At 44.2% G+C, this 17,178-nt stretch overlaps 2 protein-coding genes across 2 annotated transcripts in view; one reads left to right on the top strand and one right to left on the bottom strand.

Moving 5' to 3' along the window:
• Window positions 1–17,178, bottom strand: part of brsk2b (BR serine/threonine kinase 2b) — a gene marked incomplete at both ends in the record, with an annotated part of 124,648 nt that overhangs the window by 61,900 nt on the left and 45,570 nt on the right. The gene's annotated exons all lie outside the window — the stretch shown is intronic.
• LOC311065414 (eukaryotic translation initiation factor 5-like) lies at window positions 9,757–10,926 on the top strand (the record flags this gene model as incomplete). Its single annotated transcript, XM_084085741.1, has 1 exon — window positions 9,757–10,926. One exon carries the CDS (start codon window positions 9,757–9,759, stop codon window positions 10,924–10,926), a length of 1,170 nt encoding a protein of 389 aa, XP_083941867.1.

Genomic DNA, 17,178 nt, shown 5'->3' with positions numbered 1-17,178 from the left:
CCCTTAAGAATTGATATTGTTTTATTCAAATCCACAGGCCACATATTGCATATTCACAAGCTATCTTGTGTTATTTTAACTCAGGGTGTGTACAAGTGTATGGTTACACTTGTATACTCTCTAAGTTAAATTCAATTAACAGTGCAGATTGTACCCTTTTTTTTTTTTCTTCCATTCACTATAGAAGTGAGAGTGTGGCTTCCCTCGGGAGGAGGGGCAGCCTCCCTCTATTCAACAGATTCCAACACCGAAAACCCCGTCATCCCCTCGCGTGTCACCTTGATCGTTTCCAAGTCCAATATTTCAGACGTGGCCTGGAAACCCGCCAACGCTGACAGCCATACATACGGCAGCGGGGGGGGGATGCTCGATTCAACTTGTGTGAAATCAATGATTCAAGGTCCATTTCAATCTATTTGAGGCTCATTAAGCCCCCACAGACGTCGTCCATGACAATGAGCAAAGATCCTGCGGGGATGGCCGCGTACTCTATGTACCCCTCAGCCTCATATAGGTGAACTGACATGCATGGGCACTTAATCGATGTTGCCGTAGCAGCAGGTGTCCCGCCCCCACCCCTCGCCTCTCATTGGATGAAACATAACAAGGGTACCAGTGACTGACTGACAGCGACATGTGCAATTATTGAGTGATGTGGCAGGTAGGGCGACACCTTGGTGGCTGATATGAACATACATAATGGGAAGGAATTATATGATAATATGCATGACGTGTGTGTGTGTGTGTGTGTGTGTGTGTGTGTGTGTGTGTGTGTGTGTGTGTGTGTGTGTGTGTGTGTGTGTGTGTGTGTGTGCATGTGCATGTGAGCATTTATGAGTGTGTGCAGGTTTATTCAATACATGTGCAAGTGTGTATATAGAATATACTTTCCTATAAACATCCTATAATGACACATTTTCACACTTATGAATAAGGTTGAGAGGGTAAACAACAGAGAGAGAGGAGATTATTCTTCTTACTTATTCTCTCAATTTAGTCTTTTCGTGCCAATTCCAGATTCCCAGTGGCCCCGTCCTCCTATAGCTGGTCCCCGGGGGGAGCACAGACAGCCACTTGTCTCCTCCTCTTCACCAGACAGTGAGGAGTTTCACCAGGAGGAAACACACTATTCTTCCTAATTCCGTGCACCCACTGAGCAACCTGTAGGAGTTGTTGGTGCCGCAACAGAGATCATCCTCCCCTCCCGCAAACACGGCCAATTGTGTTCGTCCCCACGGACGTCCATGGCACCCGGGCCAAGCCGGATGCATCTTTTATTCAAATCCCTATAGTCTCCATGGTGGTATAGGAAGGAACTTACCCCCGTGTCACCCGGACGCCCCCAGAGGAGATGATTTTAGTGAATTATTATCCTTTATACTGCTGAATGATAACACGTCTAATAATACTACCAATGTCTATACCTTATTCATTTAAAATAAACCAATTATTGATTGAATACTTTATTAACTAGATTAATATCAGTACAGGAAGTACAGTCAAAAGTTATGCTAAACGGATTACCCAAAAAGCCCTAGGGGCTTGTTTCCATTGTGGTCCATTGTACTCAATTCATCAGTAATACATGTAATACAAACAATACAATATAATAATTTAAAAAAACATATTGGGATAAACGCTCAGTAGAATCATTTATATCATTTACGGAGAAAGCAGAGGATTCTACAATCAGGAGGGTGTTGTTTCAATCTGTGTCTATGTCAAATGCATTCCTGCAGAGACAGAATGATTGAAAGTTTTGAAAGTTCCTGTTTATCACTTCTGCCCTCACTCGTCTCTGTCTCCATGGTGTGTGTGTGTGTGTGTGTGTGTGTGTGTGTGTGTGTGTGTGTGTGTGCGCGCGCGCACACACACACACACACACACACACGTGCGTGCGTGCATGTCTGTCTCTGTAATAAGATGTAAATAGGACAGAGGTTCAGATTTGGTAGCTGGCAGGTCTGATGTAAAATGTGAGAGGTTGCTGGGCTCATCAGTCAGCCAGTGACAGGACCAGATGGTCTCCTGATGCCTGGGAAACTCCATTAGATCCCTGCTGCTCCACAGATAGATAGATAGGTCAACTAGTTGATGACAAGCTACTAGTCTTTCCACACTCTTGCTTTTTGTATCTCTGTCTCGGTTTTTGATCTCTCGCTCTCATGGTTTCTTCTCTTAAGTTCTTCTTTCAGCTTTGCACGCTTAAGCCTAGTTCAGACCAAAGATTTGCAACCAGACAAAAGCCCGATTTATGCTCCATTGTAAAACTGTGTCGCACACCGAACCTAGTCGATCTACAAGCTCACAACTCGTTGCATAGAGCTTGTGGATCTTCTATTTATTCGTCACTCTACACCACTGCTCTACACCACCATACTAAGCCTGGAACATTGCTGAGAAAAATCGCATCGGCCTGAATTTCCCCTTATTTCTGTTGTGATCCTTCTCACTTCACACTGGTGTCTCTCTCTCTCCCTCCTTTTGCTGTGTCTCTGTACCCATCTTTCTTTTATCCTGCTCGCTGCATTCTCTCTCTCTCTCTCTCTCTCTCTCTCTCTCTCTCTCTCTCTCTTTACCTTTGTCTATAACACCCTACAGCAGTGGTCTTCAACAGGGGGTCCGGGACCCCTAGGGGGTCCTCAGAGTTACTACAGGGGGTCCGCCAAATCTTTGTGTGATATTATATTTTTTTGTTTTACCGTAACCACTTGAACCCTAGCATCCCTTTCCTGAGGAGAACTTTAGCCAAAAATAGCAGATCTACAGGCTCACAACGCCTCGCAGCGCGAGGCGTTGTGAGCAATTATTGCCACACAAATAATTGCGATTAACGATTTAATTGCATTTATGGCATTGAACATTTGGAACATACGGATAAAAACGTAATTTTTGTTTAGCCTTTTAGGCTTTGTAATCAAAAGTTGCACAGGGCAGATATGACAAATAACTGAAATATGCAAAGAAATTAATAATTTTAGGTTTTCTAACGAATGCGTCACTTTGTGACGCGTTGTAAGCTTGTAGATCAGCTATTTCTGCTATTTTCCCAACATTTTTGAAAATACATGAAAAACTTTCAACATGGAAACGGTTATGACGATTATGCTAAATAACTGCGATTAGGCGATTATGTAATAATTGTGACAAGTCTGAGCCGATAAATGTAAGCGTCAAGCGAGATGCCTCCAGACATGTCACGGTTATTGAACTCATGCCGTTAGTGGTGTTGGGCTCAGTGAAATCTGCTGGTGTAGAGTTGGGTTGGAATGGAATCCTGCACACATTTGAACCTCTATCACTAGTCTATTCTACACGATTCTGATACTCCCCGCAGCGAATGGCTGCTCACTGCTCCTAGTTGTTATAGGACGGGTAAATGCAGAGGACGAATTTCACGTATGTGCATGTATATACATATATAAACATATACAGAGACAAAAAACATCCCAAGGAGTGGGGTTCTATTCTATTCTATTCTATACTTGAATACACTCTACGCCAGTGGTTCTCAAACTTTTTCATGTCAAGGACCCCCTAGATGATATATATTTGGCCGCGGACCCCCATCTCAAATATTGTGTTCCAGGGACCCCCAGAAGCAAAGATTTGAGTTACAAATGTTTGCTTTAAAAATATACATATTCAAAAGGTTGACACAAATTTTCACGATGTTTCAAAAATAGCAGATCTACAAGCTCATAGCGCGGCACTCGGTGCCGCGCTATGAGCTTGTATATCTGCTATTTTTGAATAGCCAAAGTATAAAAGGTTAAAGTGGTTAAAATTATTGTGACGCTATATGAACACATTTTGCTGGGGACCCCCTGGAACCCCCCCACGGACTCCTGGGGGTCCCCGGACCCCACTTTGAGAACCAATGCTCTACGTCACTGCTAATATCTGAATACTAATGTACACTACCGTTAATACTTGAACACTAGTCTACACACCGCTCTACACTACTTCTAATACTGTACTTGAACACTACTCCATATACTTACTGTTAATACTTGAATACTACTCTACATCCCTGTGCTATTAATAGCGTTCGCGTCAAACAGTGGAGGCTGGCCAATCGGAGGACGAGGTGAGGAGAGAGAGAGAGGATAATAAGAGGAAATGAGACATTTTACCCGGCAACAACGAGTGCGACTCCACATGTAAATGTGATCGTCTCTGGTGTTGGCGTGTGCATTGCAGAGAAACAAATGAAGCTAATTTCACTGTTTGTTTGCGTCGCAAATGTTTTAATTTGCTTTGAAGCGCCAGTTCTTAATGAGATTCCTCCCTCTTCTCCCACACGAACACAAAGCTAACAGCTACGCATTCAGCCGGGAAGGAAGCTAATGTGTGTCAAGGTTAGGGTCCCCTCCTCCTCCCCCCCCCCTCGCTCCATCCTTCTCTCTCTCCTTCCACACGTCTATCCCTCTCCATCCATCCTGTGGCTCTGAGAAGCCAGTGTTGATTTTGACAGCAAATTCCGATTCAGTTTTAGTCATTTAGTCTTTTGAATAAAATTGTTATTTAGTCATATTTTAGTCATCTGAAATGTATACGCTTTTGTCTAGTTTTAGTCGACTAAATATCATAAGATTATAGTCGACTAAATCTACAGTTGATTTAGTCGACTAAAATGTATCTTGGCGGTGCCTTGATGGCGTCGTAATGGCAGATTTTACACTCGGTTGCATGCTGAAAATAGCAGATCTACAAGCTCACAACGCGTCGCGCTGCGACGTGTTGTGACCTTGTAGATCTGCTATTTTCAGAGCGCAACACCCGAGCGCAACCAGACATAAAATGACTTGTCTTTTAGTTCTACTGGATCTCTTCTCCACTCGTCCCTCACTAACATTTTAATCTGTTTTTTATTTGTTGACGAAATTGTCAATATATTTAGTCTTAGTTTTAGTCATCGTAGCTTAGTGTTTATTTAGTTTTTATTTAGTTTTCGTCAGTGAAAAAAGGTAGTCGACGGACATTTTTCGTCATGGTTTTAGTCGACGAAATCGACACTGTGAGAAGCAAACCCCCCAATGAGTTTCATTCATTCCTGCCCCCCCCCCGCACACACCCACGCAAGACAGCCTTCCATATTTCCCCCTCGTTAATGAGGTGATTAATAAAACCATCTCCTACTTCTGTCTCAGAGTAGAGAAGAGAGGAGAGGAGAGGAGAGGAGAGGAAGATGAGGTCAAGTTCAAGAAAGCAGGTCAAGTCTCGAGAGGGAGGGAAAGTAAAAAGAATGTGAATGGAGGAGCTGGAACGGGAGAGAGAGAGGAGCGGGAAAAGGGATGGACAGAAGAGAGAGTTAGGAGTGCCCAAAGAGAGGAAGAGCAGCATGTCACATTCCACTGTGTTAAGTCCCTCACTGCCAGCCTCCAGGATAATGTTTCCTCATAAAGCCCGATATGTAATTTGTACAGTGTCACGCTTCGACAGTATAGCTGATCTACAAGCTCACAACGGGTCGAAGTATAAGCTGGGCTAGAAACCACTTGGCTTTATTGGACCACGTTTTGTCTGCAACACACAACTACAAAAACCCCTGTGGAGGAAGTAGATTAAAATCAAAGTGCAGCGTGTGCGTGTCCCAAAGGAAAACATGATCCTACATGCACACGCACACGCACACGCACACACACACACACACACACACACACACACACACACACACACACGTGTGTCAATGTCCTAGTATGTCAGATCACTCAGTTATTAATTTGTACACTCTTAGAGTTCAATTGTCACTAAGATTGTACTGTGTATATGCATACTGTAGCACGTGTCCTTGTCTCCTTGACATGAGCGTTTGAGGTAATATCAGGCTCTGCGTAAAACCTTTCCGATAGCTCTCAGGCCTGGCTCTGCCGTCACTAAGAAAGCTTGTCAAATCAAGTAGAGAGCGGAGAACAAACGTCCAGCTTCTCTATTTTAATAATTGGATCTTTTACGTAACACACAGGACAGAAGGCAAGAGAAGCAGAAACACTGCAGTAATTAACCCACTGGAGAGAGCAAGGGGAGAAGAACTAAATTTGTCATGAAACAAAAAAGAGAGAGAAGGAAGGGAGCTGCTCTGCAGTCTGCATCCTTTCTCAACCATGGGGAAAAGTTTTCATATCTCGCAAGTTATACAGAAGGAGGTTCTTCAAAAAAGCAGAAAACACAAGGGAGGTAGAAAGCACATTACAGCTACGTCATGAGTGAAATAAGTCAAAAAGCCACAACAGGGCGTGGTTTACCAAGGATTTTAGAATGGCTAAGCGACAGTGAGGCTCAACGTGAAGACGTTGGCCATTAGCCATTCTAAAATCACGCTAAAATCATGCTTTTATACCTAATGCGGTAATTATATCCCAATTAAATTCACTATAAGAATACTTTTTACAAGAAAGTAGTTGCTAGGCCAATAAAAATGTAAGTCATAAAAAAAAGAAAGTAGTTGCTTTACAAATGCATGGAAGCACGAGAACAAGAAAGAAAGAAAGAAAAACAACAACCTTTGGCCACAACATCAAGGATCCAGTAGTGGGATCTTTCCATGCCTGGGACAATTATTTTAATATCTGTGCCTTCTATGACACCGACAACTCCAGGGAAAACAGAAATTTGAATAAATGCAGCTTGTTTTTTGCATTATATTGCGTTGAGTGGTGGGCAAATGAATGAATCTCCATATTATACAAGGCAGCGTAAGGGCAAGCAAAGTTTGATTTATGACTCAAAGCATCACTGTTGCATAGTTGCATTTTCCCCTGTTGCCAAGAAGCATGAGGCCAAAAAGACCTTTACTTTCCGTGGAGGGGGGCAGGGGGGGTTCACAATTTGACAAATAGCACATTTTCTTCCTTCAACAGCAAGTGGTTTAAATGCTCATCCTCTCTGTGGTACGGGGAGGGATCGGGAAGGGGAAATCCAAACAGTGACCACAGATACTATCAAGCGAGAGCGTCAGCACATGTCTCATTGGCACATGCCGATATCCACCTAACAAGTGGGTTGTAAAGCCAACCTAAAACACCTTGATGCATTTAAAGCGAAGTCTAACTGTAGACTGAGCTTGTGGAGCATGTGTGAGTGTGTGTGGAGGGGGGGGGGCAGCTTGTTCGGCTGTATTCCCTCAGCCAACCCCGAGTATGTGCTATCTGTCACACACACACACAGACTTGCTAGTCCAACTTCATACATCTCTTTCATCCTGTTTATTTGTGCAGCGGCATAGCACTAGCAGTGAACCAGCATCTGCCATTTAGCAGCCTAATTAACAACCAGCAGCTGGCTGCAGGCCACACGGTGCACCGCCTTAAAATATGCATGCATACCGCTAATGGTGGCCTCAACACACGCACACGCACACACACACACACACACACACACACCTAACCTAAAATAACCTAAATATGTAATATTGCAATCTTTTTATTTCCATAAACCAGTGAAGCCAAAGCATTTCACACAATGCATTGAAAATAACTAACAAGTCGCTCAGTCTCCATCTAAACCTTTTGTGCCTCCGTCCTCTCTATGTTGTTGCATCCATTTCTTCACCGGTTGGTTACCCCGTCATTTCAATGTTGTGGTTTCCTTATCTCCGCCAGAGATAATGGTTTCAACCCCTGTCCGTGTGTCTGTAATGTATAGCTGTCTGTCTGTGTGTTCGTAGCTACTTTAGTACTTTTGCAGACTACTGGACCAAAAGAAGGCCAAGGAAGACACTCCCCGAATATTCTTTCCAATCCGTCAACAACAACTAACTATGTTATTTAATATTTTTGTGTGATCACACCCACCGTCCCTCCAGGCTATGGGATACAAGCTGTCCGTCTGGCGTATGGGTCTACTACAGAGCGTGTCATTTGACACCAGTTTTATGATTAGCACAGAAACATACACACACATACACACACACACACACACACACACACACACACACACACACACACACACACCACCAGGAACACAGAGATCCAGAGATCCACGGGCAGCATGTATGAGCAAAACACCCTCACGCACAGACAGAAAGCAACCGGGACACGCACATGCACAAGCCTGATGAACACACATAGATAACGTGAGGGAGAGAGATCTTTCCCTCTGCTTAAAAGAGCTAAGAATGAACTTGTGGCTTATTTATCATTATTTCTGGCCACGTACGGTATGTGATGATGTGGTCGATTTGTGCAACGTTTTCCTCTTGGGCAATGACGCATACTGTATATACAGTGCGATCGTACAGTATACGCTACAATTCAGCACTATGGATGCGTGGAGAGTGGCAAAGAGAGAGAAAGGGAGAGAGAGAGAGAGAGAGGGAGGGAGAAAGACTTCACTGAGGTCACCACACTATGTTAATCTGGGTCTGATAATAGGCCTGCAGTTTTACACTTCACAATATTACTACACCTCATCTAAAAAAACACATTATCAACACATACCCCTATGCCGAGTACAGACCGGTGATCCGGTCTAGGCCATGCCTAAAAAAAAAATAATAATAAAAAGCTTCCGGCTTCCGGTTTTTGCTAGCCTGATTATCAGCCTGAAGCTGCGTGGAGCTTCAGTCTGACATTGGCTGCAGTGTCCGCGATTACCAGGGGGAGGGGATTCAAATTTCCCTAAACCAATCACAAGAGATCCACGGATCCGCCTACATCAGACGTCAACGCACAGCTTGTTTTAGCAGATATTCGCTGATTGGCTTGTCGTTAGACCACCCCCACCTCCGACTCTGATTTGACAGGTTTTTCTTCGACCGTGAAAAGCCGTAGGCTCACATTATGACACCAGACCAAGAGGAGCAGTCCACTCAGAGAGTGGGCGGGGTCTATGGTCTGGAACCAGGCTAGGTTTTTGCTGCTTCCGGTTTTGCGGAGCCGTGTTGTTTTGGTTCCCCAATTTAAATGCTGAATCGATTACAAAGGTAGGCTAGTCTGAATAGTTTCCGCAAATTACACTCACTGTAAAGAACATTAAGGCCATATTTGCCAGTATTAGCCATAGATGGATAACACCGCAAGGTGGATCATGGCAGGATGCCCAGAAACCTATATAAGGGGATGAATGACCCCTTCAGTCCCGACCTCTAGTGACCTATGCGATCCTAACCTTCCCATAGATCATGTAGATCCCCATAGATGGAGACAACCAACCTCCCCAAGTATGACATCATAGAATCTCCTCGACGGCTATACATGGAGATACCTGGCATACCTTAGCTCTGACATCAGAGACCCCCTCCCGGAACTCCATGTATGGAGATAGCCGAAACGTCTAGGGCTGATGTTATAGTCCCAGATTTGGGCATAGCGGAAATAGCCCGCTCCATATATGGAGATGCCTGACACTACCTGACATCATCGCAGTGACATTAGGACCGCAGCCGACAAGTATATAAGGGCTACTGTAGATGTGCATTGGTTGAGAGCAGTTCCAGCAGCGACCCAGAGAGACTAACTCCTTACAGAGAGAGAAGCATCGAAGAGAATCCAGAAAATAGTTGATTCCCACAGCCTAAAGCATATTCTCACAGTGGCTTTGGATCTGGTTAACGAGTTTATTTGGATGATGACCACAACCACTTTGTGTCATTTATGTCATCTCATTTCCAGACAGAGAATCCACCGAAAGAGTCTTTCGAGATCTGATTTTGTTATTGATGATACTTAACATCAGCCAAAAAGCATGGATATCAACGTCAATCGCAGCGTGACAGACCCGAAATACCGGCCAGACACGAACTACCGCTACAAGATGCCCCCTCTGATTGTCAAGGTTGAAGGCAAGGGGAATGGAATCAAGACGGTCATTGTCAACATGGTTGATGTTGCAAAGAAATTGAAAATGCCTCCAACATACCCAGCCAAGTTTTTCTCTTGTGAACTCGGTGCTCTAATCCAGTGTGATGCGAAGACGGACCGCTACATTGTCAATGGCTTCCACGAGGCCAACAAGTTACAGGACGTGCTTGATGGGTTCATCAGAACATTTGTGTTGTGCCCTAAGTGTGGCAACCCTGAAACTGTCCTGGAAGTCAACCCCAAGATACGAACCATCGGCAAATACTGTACGTCTTGTGGATATTGTGTGGTCGACACTAGCCACAAACTCACAAACTTCATCCTCAAAAACCCACCAAAGAAAGCTGACAGTGGATCCACTTCTGTCCAGAAGGAGAAAAAGAGGAACCGCAAGAAGGACAAAAAGAAAGGTTCTGATAGCGCAGAGGCAGAAAACCAAAGTGACGCTCCAGAGGCTGGGGATGGTGATGATGACAACGATGAAAACTGGTTGGAGGAGACAACAGAGGAGGCACAGAGAAGAATGATAGAGGAAATAAGTGAACATGCCAGAAACTTCACCCTCAAGGAGAGGGTCAACTTGTTCTACAGTTTTGTCAAACAAAAGAAGGAGAGTAGAACAATAGATGCTGCTGATAACGCGATCTTGGCTGAGGCAGAGCGTCTAGACGTGAAGGCCAGGGGACCTCTCATCCTCAGTGAGCTTCTCTTCAATGAGAACATCAGGGACCAGATCAAGAAGTACAAGCGTCACTTTTTGCAATTCTGTGATGACAAGAAGGCCCAGAAATATCTGCTGAGAGGGTTTGAATGCCTGGTGAAGCTGCACCGGGCTGAGCTGCTCCCACGAGTTCCCAACATACTCAAAGACCTGTACGACGCAGACCTGCTGCAAGAGGATGTCATAATCACCTGGGCAGAGAAGGAACATGTTTCTAAGAAACATGTCTCTAAGGAACTTTCCAAAGAGATACATGCCAAAGCCGCCCCGTTCGTCAAATGGCTGAAAGAGGCAGAGGAGGAGAGTGGTGAAGATGATGAAGATGATGAGAACTTTGAGGTAGTGCACTCATCCTCTGCCCCGAGAGCTGATGGTCGAGACTGTGAAGCCAGACAAAGCTGAGAAAGAAGAGGAAGACATTGATATCCTTGCCACTTTAAAACAACACAGGATCTAATAAAGGCGTGCGACCAGTGGCTAGGGTCATTTGTGTTCCAGCATTAAGGGACAAAAAAAAAAAAAAGTAAATAGTAAAGGGAAAAAAGGAGAAAAAAAAGGGGGAAAGGAGAGAAAGGACAGAAAGCCGATTATCAGTAAAACAGTCACATTTATATTTATTTTGTATTTTAAACTACACCGCATCAAGGATTTTATTAGGTAGGCGGTAAAATGACAATGCTCTTGATCGCGGCCGGAGTTATTTGGGGGTGAGGCATATAGGGTTGCTTCCGCTCTCGACCAGATCACACACACACGAAAAAGGTATTGACCCCAGGCTAGATTGGTGCAGACCTGGAAGAGTAAAGGTTTTGTAGTGTGAAAAATGAACCAATATAGACAAGAGCTGGAGAGAGAGAGAGAGAGCTGTACAGTTTCCAGCTCACCTGCTGCCAAATACGGTAGAATATGTAACTCACTGAGACGTAGGCAGTGTTGTCACTGCAAAGCTCTACTTGACACTGAGTTACGCCGGAGGTATCGAGCATCACACACACGTGCACGCACGCACGCACGCGCGCGCACACACACACACACACACAATGAAAAACAACCTTTATGTGCAAAACCATTACTCTCCATCCAAATAAATGCTACACACTCACGCACACACATACACAGAAGAGGGAGTTCTGTGACAATTCTCCGTTCAAGACTTCGTCTCCTTGAGTTTTCTCAGTCATTCCATTCCACTGAGGAGGAGAGTTTTCTCCTCGCGTTCGTTGACGGGAGGATGGGAGTCAGCATGAAGTTAAAAGACAAATAGACACCCAAAGTGTTTGAGAAAGAGCAAAGTAGAGAGACGTGGGGTCACGTACGAAACACATGGGACTCCGCAGTGGGAGGAAACACACATTGGGGAAGGTAATTGCATAGGGAGTCAGACAAAATAATTTGCTGTAATCTGGGGGGCGTTCTCAAGTTCGGAAACAGCAGCTATTAACACATTTACATGCTTATTCACAAGCGGCCATCTCTCAAAGTGACTACATACATAGTGCTATACTGTACACACACTGCAGACAGCAACAATTGTTCGACAGTGTAACATGCAGACAATGAAACGACACACAACATGTCAGTGATGGTTTGACCCATTAAGACCCCGGGAACGCATCTGTGTCATTTTTAGATTTCTTTGGCTATTTGAAAATAGCAGATCTACAAGCTCATAGCGCTTTTTTGATACCCCATTCTAAAATAGGGACACCAGGTTAAGTCCGTTTGTGGGTTGCATACATATTTAACCAATGAAATGTACTGTATTAACAAGAGCTTGTGACTAAATATCTACATTGGATCCATTGGAACGGGTTCTTCATTCCATTTCCTTCAACGTGATTGGACATAAACGGTTTCCACCCGACAGCGATGATACATATATTTTTCACGCCTATCATTAAATAGCATATGAACACGGTTGTATTATCCATCTGTCACTCTTTGTTTGAGTTGGTTCACCTCTTGTATTATGTGTTTCATACAGTAAGCCCTGTGGGGCTTTAAGCATACATTTCTATTTTTCTCTCTTCTTTCCATGTTTTATATAATGTAGTGTTGGTGTCCTATCACTATGCAAATAGAATATTTACACTAGCTTAGCAGCTACAGTAGACATGCTTTTGGTTGCCGGGGGCGAGGAAAGCAGTTTGACACAATTTAAAGGTCAGCGTGTGCAGTGCCTCATGTGGCTCTCCTGCTTTTTTACTGAGAAATGGATTTACTTTTTTTCAAATCAATCTCAAATGCAATAACTGTAATCTGCGTATCACAGCAACTGGGAAAGACATGCCTTTGAAATCTGTTCAACTTGAATCTATATATCCTCGCTGTCGGCTAAATAAAACGCTACTTTTCAGGACATGGAAAAAAACGGAAGCTGTGTTCCAATGTAGTTATTATTTTTATTCACAAGCTCTTGTTAATACTTTTTATTGGTTCAATATTTCTAAAATAAAACCACAAAGATACTAAACCCATTAAGACCTGGAACGCCTCTGTGTCGTTTTTTTTTTATTTGAGCTTAAAAGCATTATTTTACACTTTGGCTATTCAAAAATAGCAGATCTACAAGCTCATAGCCGCGCTACGAGCTTGTAGATCTGCTATTTTTGAAAAATCATGAAAATGTGTGCAAATCTTTGAATATATATATATATATTATTTTAAAGCGAACATTTAACTCAAATCTTTGCTTCTGGGGGGGTCCCTGGAACAACATATTTTGAGATGGGGGTCGGCGGCCAAATACAAATAATTTTGGGGGTCCTTGACATGAAAAAGTTTGAGCACCAAAACTGGATAGGATTTAGAAGACATTTGTAGAATCGGCTTCAGGTCTTAATGGGTTAATCTTAACCTCAAGGCCACTGAGCTGATATAGAAGAAGGGCATTCATTTAGGAACAAAATAAAGTTGAAATATGAGAATACAAGGTTTCTGCCAAACAGAAATGATATGTTCACTCTGTGCAAAAGCAAAGTGGATGATACAGGCCTGGGCCGTAAGCGTGACGGTCCAGGCACCCTACGCTGCAATGCCTGCCTGACAGCGTGTCGCGGGTTTGACTCCCGTTCCCGACGACCTTTGCTGCGTGTCACCCCCCCCCCATCTCGATCTCCCCATTTCCTATCAGCCTACTTTCCCTATCCCTCTCTAATTAAAGGCATACAAAGACCCCCAAAAAATGGATGATACAGGGTGATTGATTCAACAGAGAGGTTTTTTGGTTTAAATCTAAAATGTTAGTCCTCTCCTCAGGACATCCTGGATGAAGAGAGCAGTTTTTTTTAATCTGATTCTGTTATCCCACGATTTTGTAACCCTTTTTTCACCCGGTCCCAATTTTCGAAGTGATCCTGGGCGCTACACTCCCCCCACCAGCCTAGGGAGCCCAGGGCCGAGCTCATGCCTCCTTCAATGCATGATAGCCAACTGACCTTCTTGTCACCTGACAAGGGGGAGTTTTTTTTTTAGGACGTAGCACGTGGAAGGAACACGTTATTCCAACCAGTTCCCTTCCCCTCCATCAGGCGCCCCGGCTGTCATGGGGGAGGCGGTATAGCGACCAGGATTGCTACATGTTTTTGTGAGGGTATTAACTACCCTAGGAGACACGGGGAGAACATGCAAACTCCACACAGAGTAGTAGAGAGCAGTTTTTACTCACTAACTATTTCCTTCACTTTCTCCTAACTCCAGCGGTGCGCAGTAAAATCCTCAGTGTTATAATTTACCATTTACATAACTGAGTGTACCAGTGTGTTAAGGGTACATTTGGGTTCATTTGTACACTCTCAAGAGTTCATTTAACACTCCGACTTTTACAGTACTCTCTGTCACACATAGATGATTTTGCACTTCCTGTGTAGATTGAGTTCCAGTGGGCTCAACGTGACTTGTCTTGCCTGTCACAGCGCGCCCGTTAACGACGCCTGATGTCTTCCTCACTAACGGGGATGGCAGTTGCTAATGTGGGGCGGTCACATTAGCTCCCAAACTCAATCACACACACACACACACACATACACATGCGCACATACACACATTTCAATGAATACGCAAAAACGGGCATGCACGTTATCTGTGCAGTGTGCATAATACACACACACACACACACACACACACACACACACACACACACACACACACACACACACACACACACACACACACACACACACACACACACACACACACACACACACACACACACAACAGCATATATATATATATATATTCACACAAGTGCATACATTGATCATGCAGAGACACACTCAACCAAACATGGGTGTCACACGCTTGTCCACACATAACGCACACGTACACACACACACACACACACACACACACACACACACACACACACACACACACACACACACACACACACACACACACACACACACACACACACACACACACACACACACACACACACACACACACACAGTGAATCATGTAAAGGGAGAGTGCCCAGGGGCCTGCCGCAGGCTCCTCTCATGCACATCACGCCTTCCATCCATGTACCACAGTGGTTCTCAACCAGTGGTCCGGGGACCACCAGTGGTCCTTGAGGGGGTTCCAGATCTTTAACTCTTGAGAGCGTAAAATGAAACCAAATGGACCCTCACGGGTAAAAAAAAAAAAATGAAACCACACAAAGATTTGGCGGACCCCCTGTAGTAAGTCTGAGGAGCCCCTAGGGGTCCCGGACCCCCTGTTGAAGACTCCTGTCCTGTGACTGTCTGGGACACAGAGCTGTGCTGAATCAGCCACTGCCACAGTGCCACCGACATGTGTGCATGTGTGTACAGTATGTGTGCATGTGTGTACAGTATGCGCGCCTCAATGACAATGTGGCAATGATATCAACACCAGCCACGCCCACTCCCTGTCACTGCACACATTAAACACACAGTCAGCAAATCCACAGCAGCGCTAACACAGGAATCCACTGATCCATGTACAAGCATGCACAGGCACTCGCGCACACGCACACACTCTGTCTCTCTCTCTCTCTCTCTCTCTCTCCCCCTCCCCACACACGGGTTTCTCTCTCCCGTCTCTCCCCCCCCCCCCCACGCACGCACACGCACACACTATAGCCGGCAAGATCAATAATCCACGCAGCAGTCAGTGACTCCGGCCAAACGCCTGAAGTTAGAGAATCTGCCTCCAGAAACACACAGAGAGAGAGAGAGAGAGAGAGAGAGAGAGAGAGAGAGACACAGAGAGAGGGGCACAGTCAAACAATGAGAAACGCTAACCCCATCTGACCCTCAACGAGTTCCAAACAGACAGAAACAGCATAGTATGCAGATAGACTGTGAGTGTGTGTGCGTGTGCGTGTGCGCGCGCGTGAGTCTGCATGCTGAAAACATGGCAGAATACAAAGTGAACTGTGTTAAGAGCTTCTAGCATCAAGTGAGGAATTCCATTGAGCTATAGCTCAGAGATACATCAGTACCTCTTGGCTGGTCTAATAGACAGTGGGTCCACGACAAGGCACATGGGTTCTATTACTACTACTGATGCACTATACCACTATCACTGTAACTAGTACCACTACTTTGACAAGTACTGGCAGTATTAGTAGTACTACTTCAAGTAATAGTGTTACTACTACTAATGCTTCTGTTGCTGCTCCTACTGTTGTTTGCAAAAATGGACACAAAAGTGCCATCTTTTACACCGAAAGAGTTTAATTCACGGCCATTTAGGATTTTGCCTGTGTAACATCGCTATTACTACGAACCTACTACTACTCTAAACAGTAGTAGTAATCTTATTACAGCGCTGTTGTGACAAGTCAATCGATTCCTGCACTAAAACTCCCATCAGCTCTATTCTTAAACCGTTCAGACCGGGAACGCATCTGTGTCATTTTAAGATAGTATTTCGCTATTCAAAAACAGCAGATCTACAAGCTCATAGCGCGGCACCGAGTGCCGCGCTATGAGCTTGTAGATCTGCTGTTTTTGAAAAATCGTGAAACTTTGTGCAAATCTTTGAATATATATATGTATATATTTTTTTAAAGCGAACATTTTTGCTTTTGGGGGGTCCCTGGAACAACATATTTTTAGATGGCGGTCCGCGACAAAATCATTTTGTCCTTGACGTTAAAAAAGTTTGAGGACCACCATTATAGGATTCAGAAGACTTTTTTTGGTAGAACCCCCAGAAGCAAAGATTTGAGTTAAAATATTCGCCTTAAAAAAATATATATATTGAAAGATTTGCACACATTTTCACGATAAAAAATAAATAAATAGCAGATCTACAAGCTCGTACGAGCTTGTAGACCTGCTATTTTTGAATAGCCCCAAAGAAATCTAAAACGACACAGATGCGTTGCCGGTTTCAATGGATTAATAGAACTCAATGAGAGACGCTGATCTTGCCAGAGCCTAGTGATGCTGCTGAATGATGCCGACACACTGTTTAATAAATGATATTCTCTCAATGATGCAGAAATGGAACTGGCTTCCGAAATCCAATCCGTATCTCATCTACAAAAGCCCTCCTGCACCTATTTCTATAATCTGTAGTATGCGTTTTTTTTATTTCTGATTCAAGCAAAAGGGCATAAACAAACATGCAGCGTACACACACTGACAGACAAAATATGCATTTTGTTAATGCGTGTATACA

This window comes from Gymnoscopelus microlampas, assembly GCF_963454915.1.
Source record: "Gymnoscopelus microlampas genome assembly, chromosome: 1".
NCBI lineage: Eukaryota > Metazoa > Chordata > Actinopteri > Myctophiformes > Myctophidae > Gymnoscopelus > Gymnoscopelus microlampas.
The sequence above is the reverse complement of the archived record's forward strand: the minus strand, read 5'-3'. Positions and strand labels throughout refer to the sequence as shown.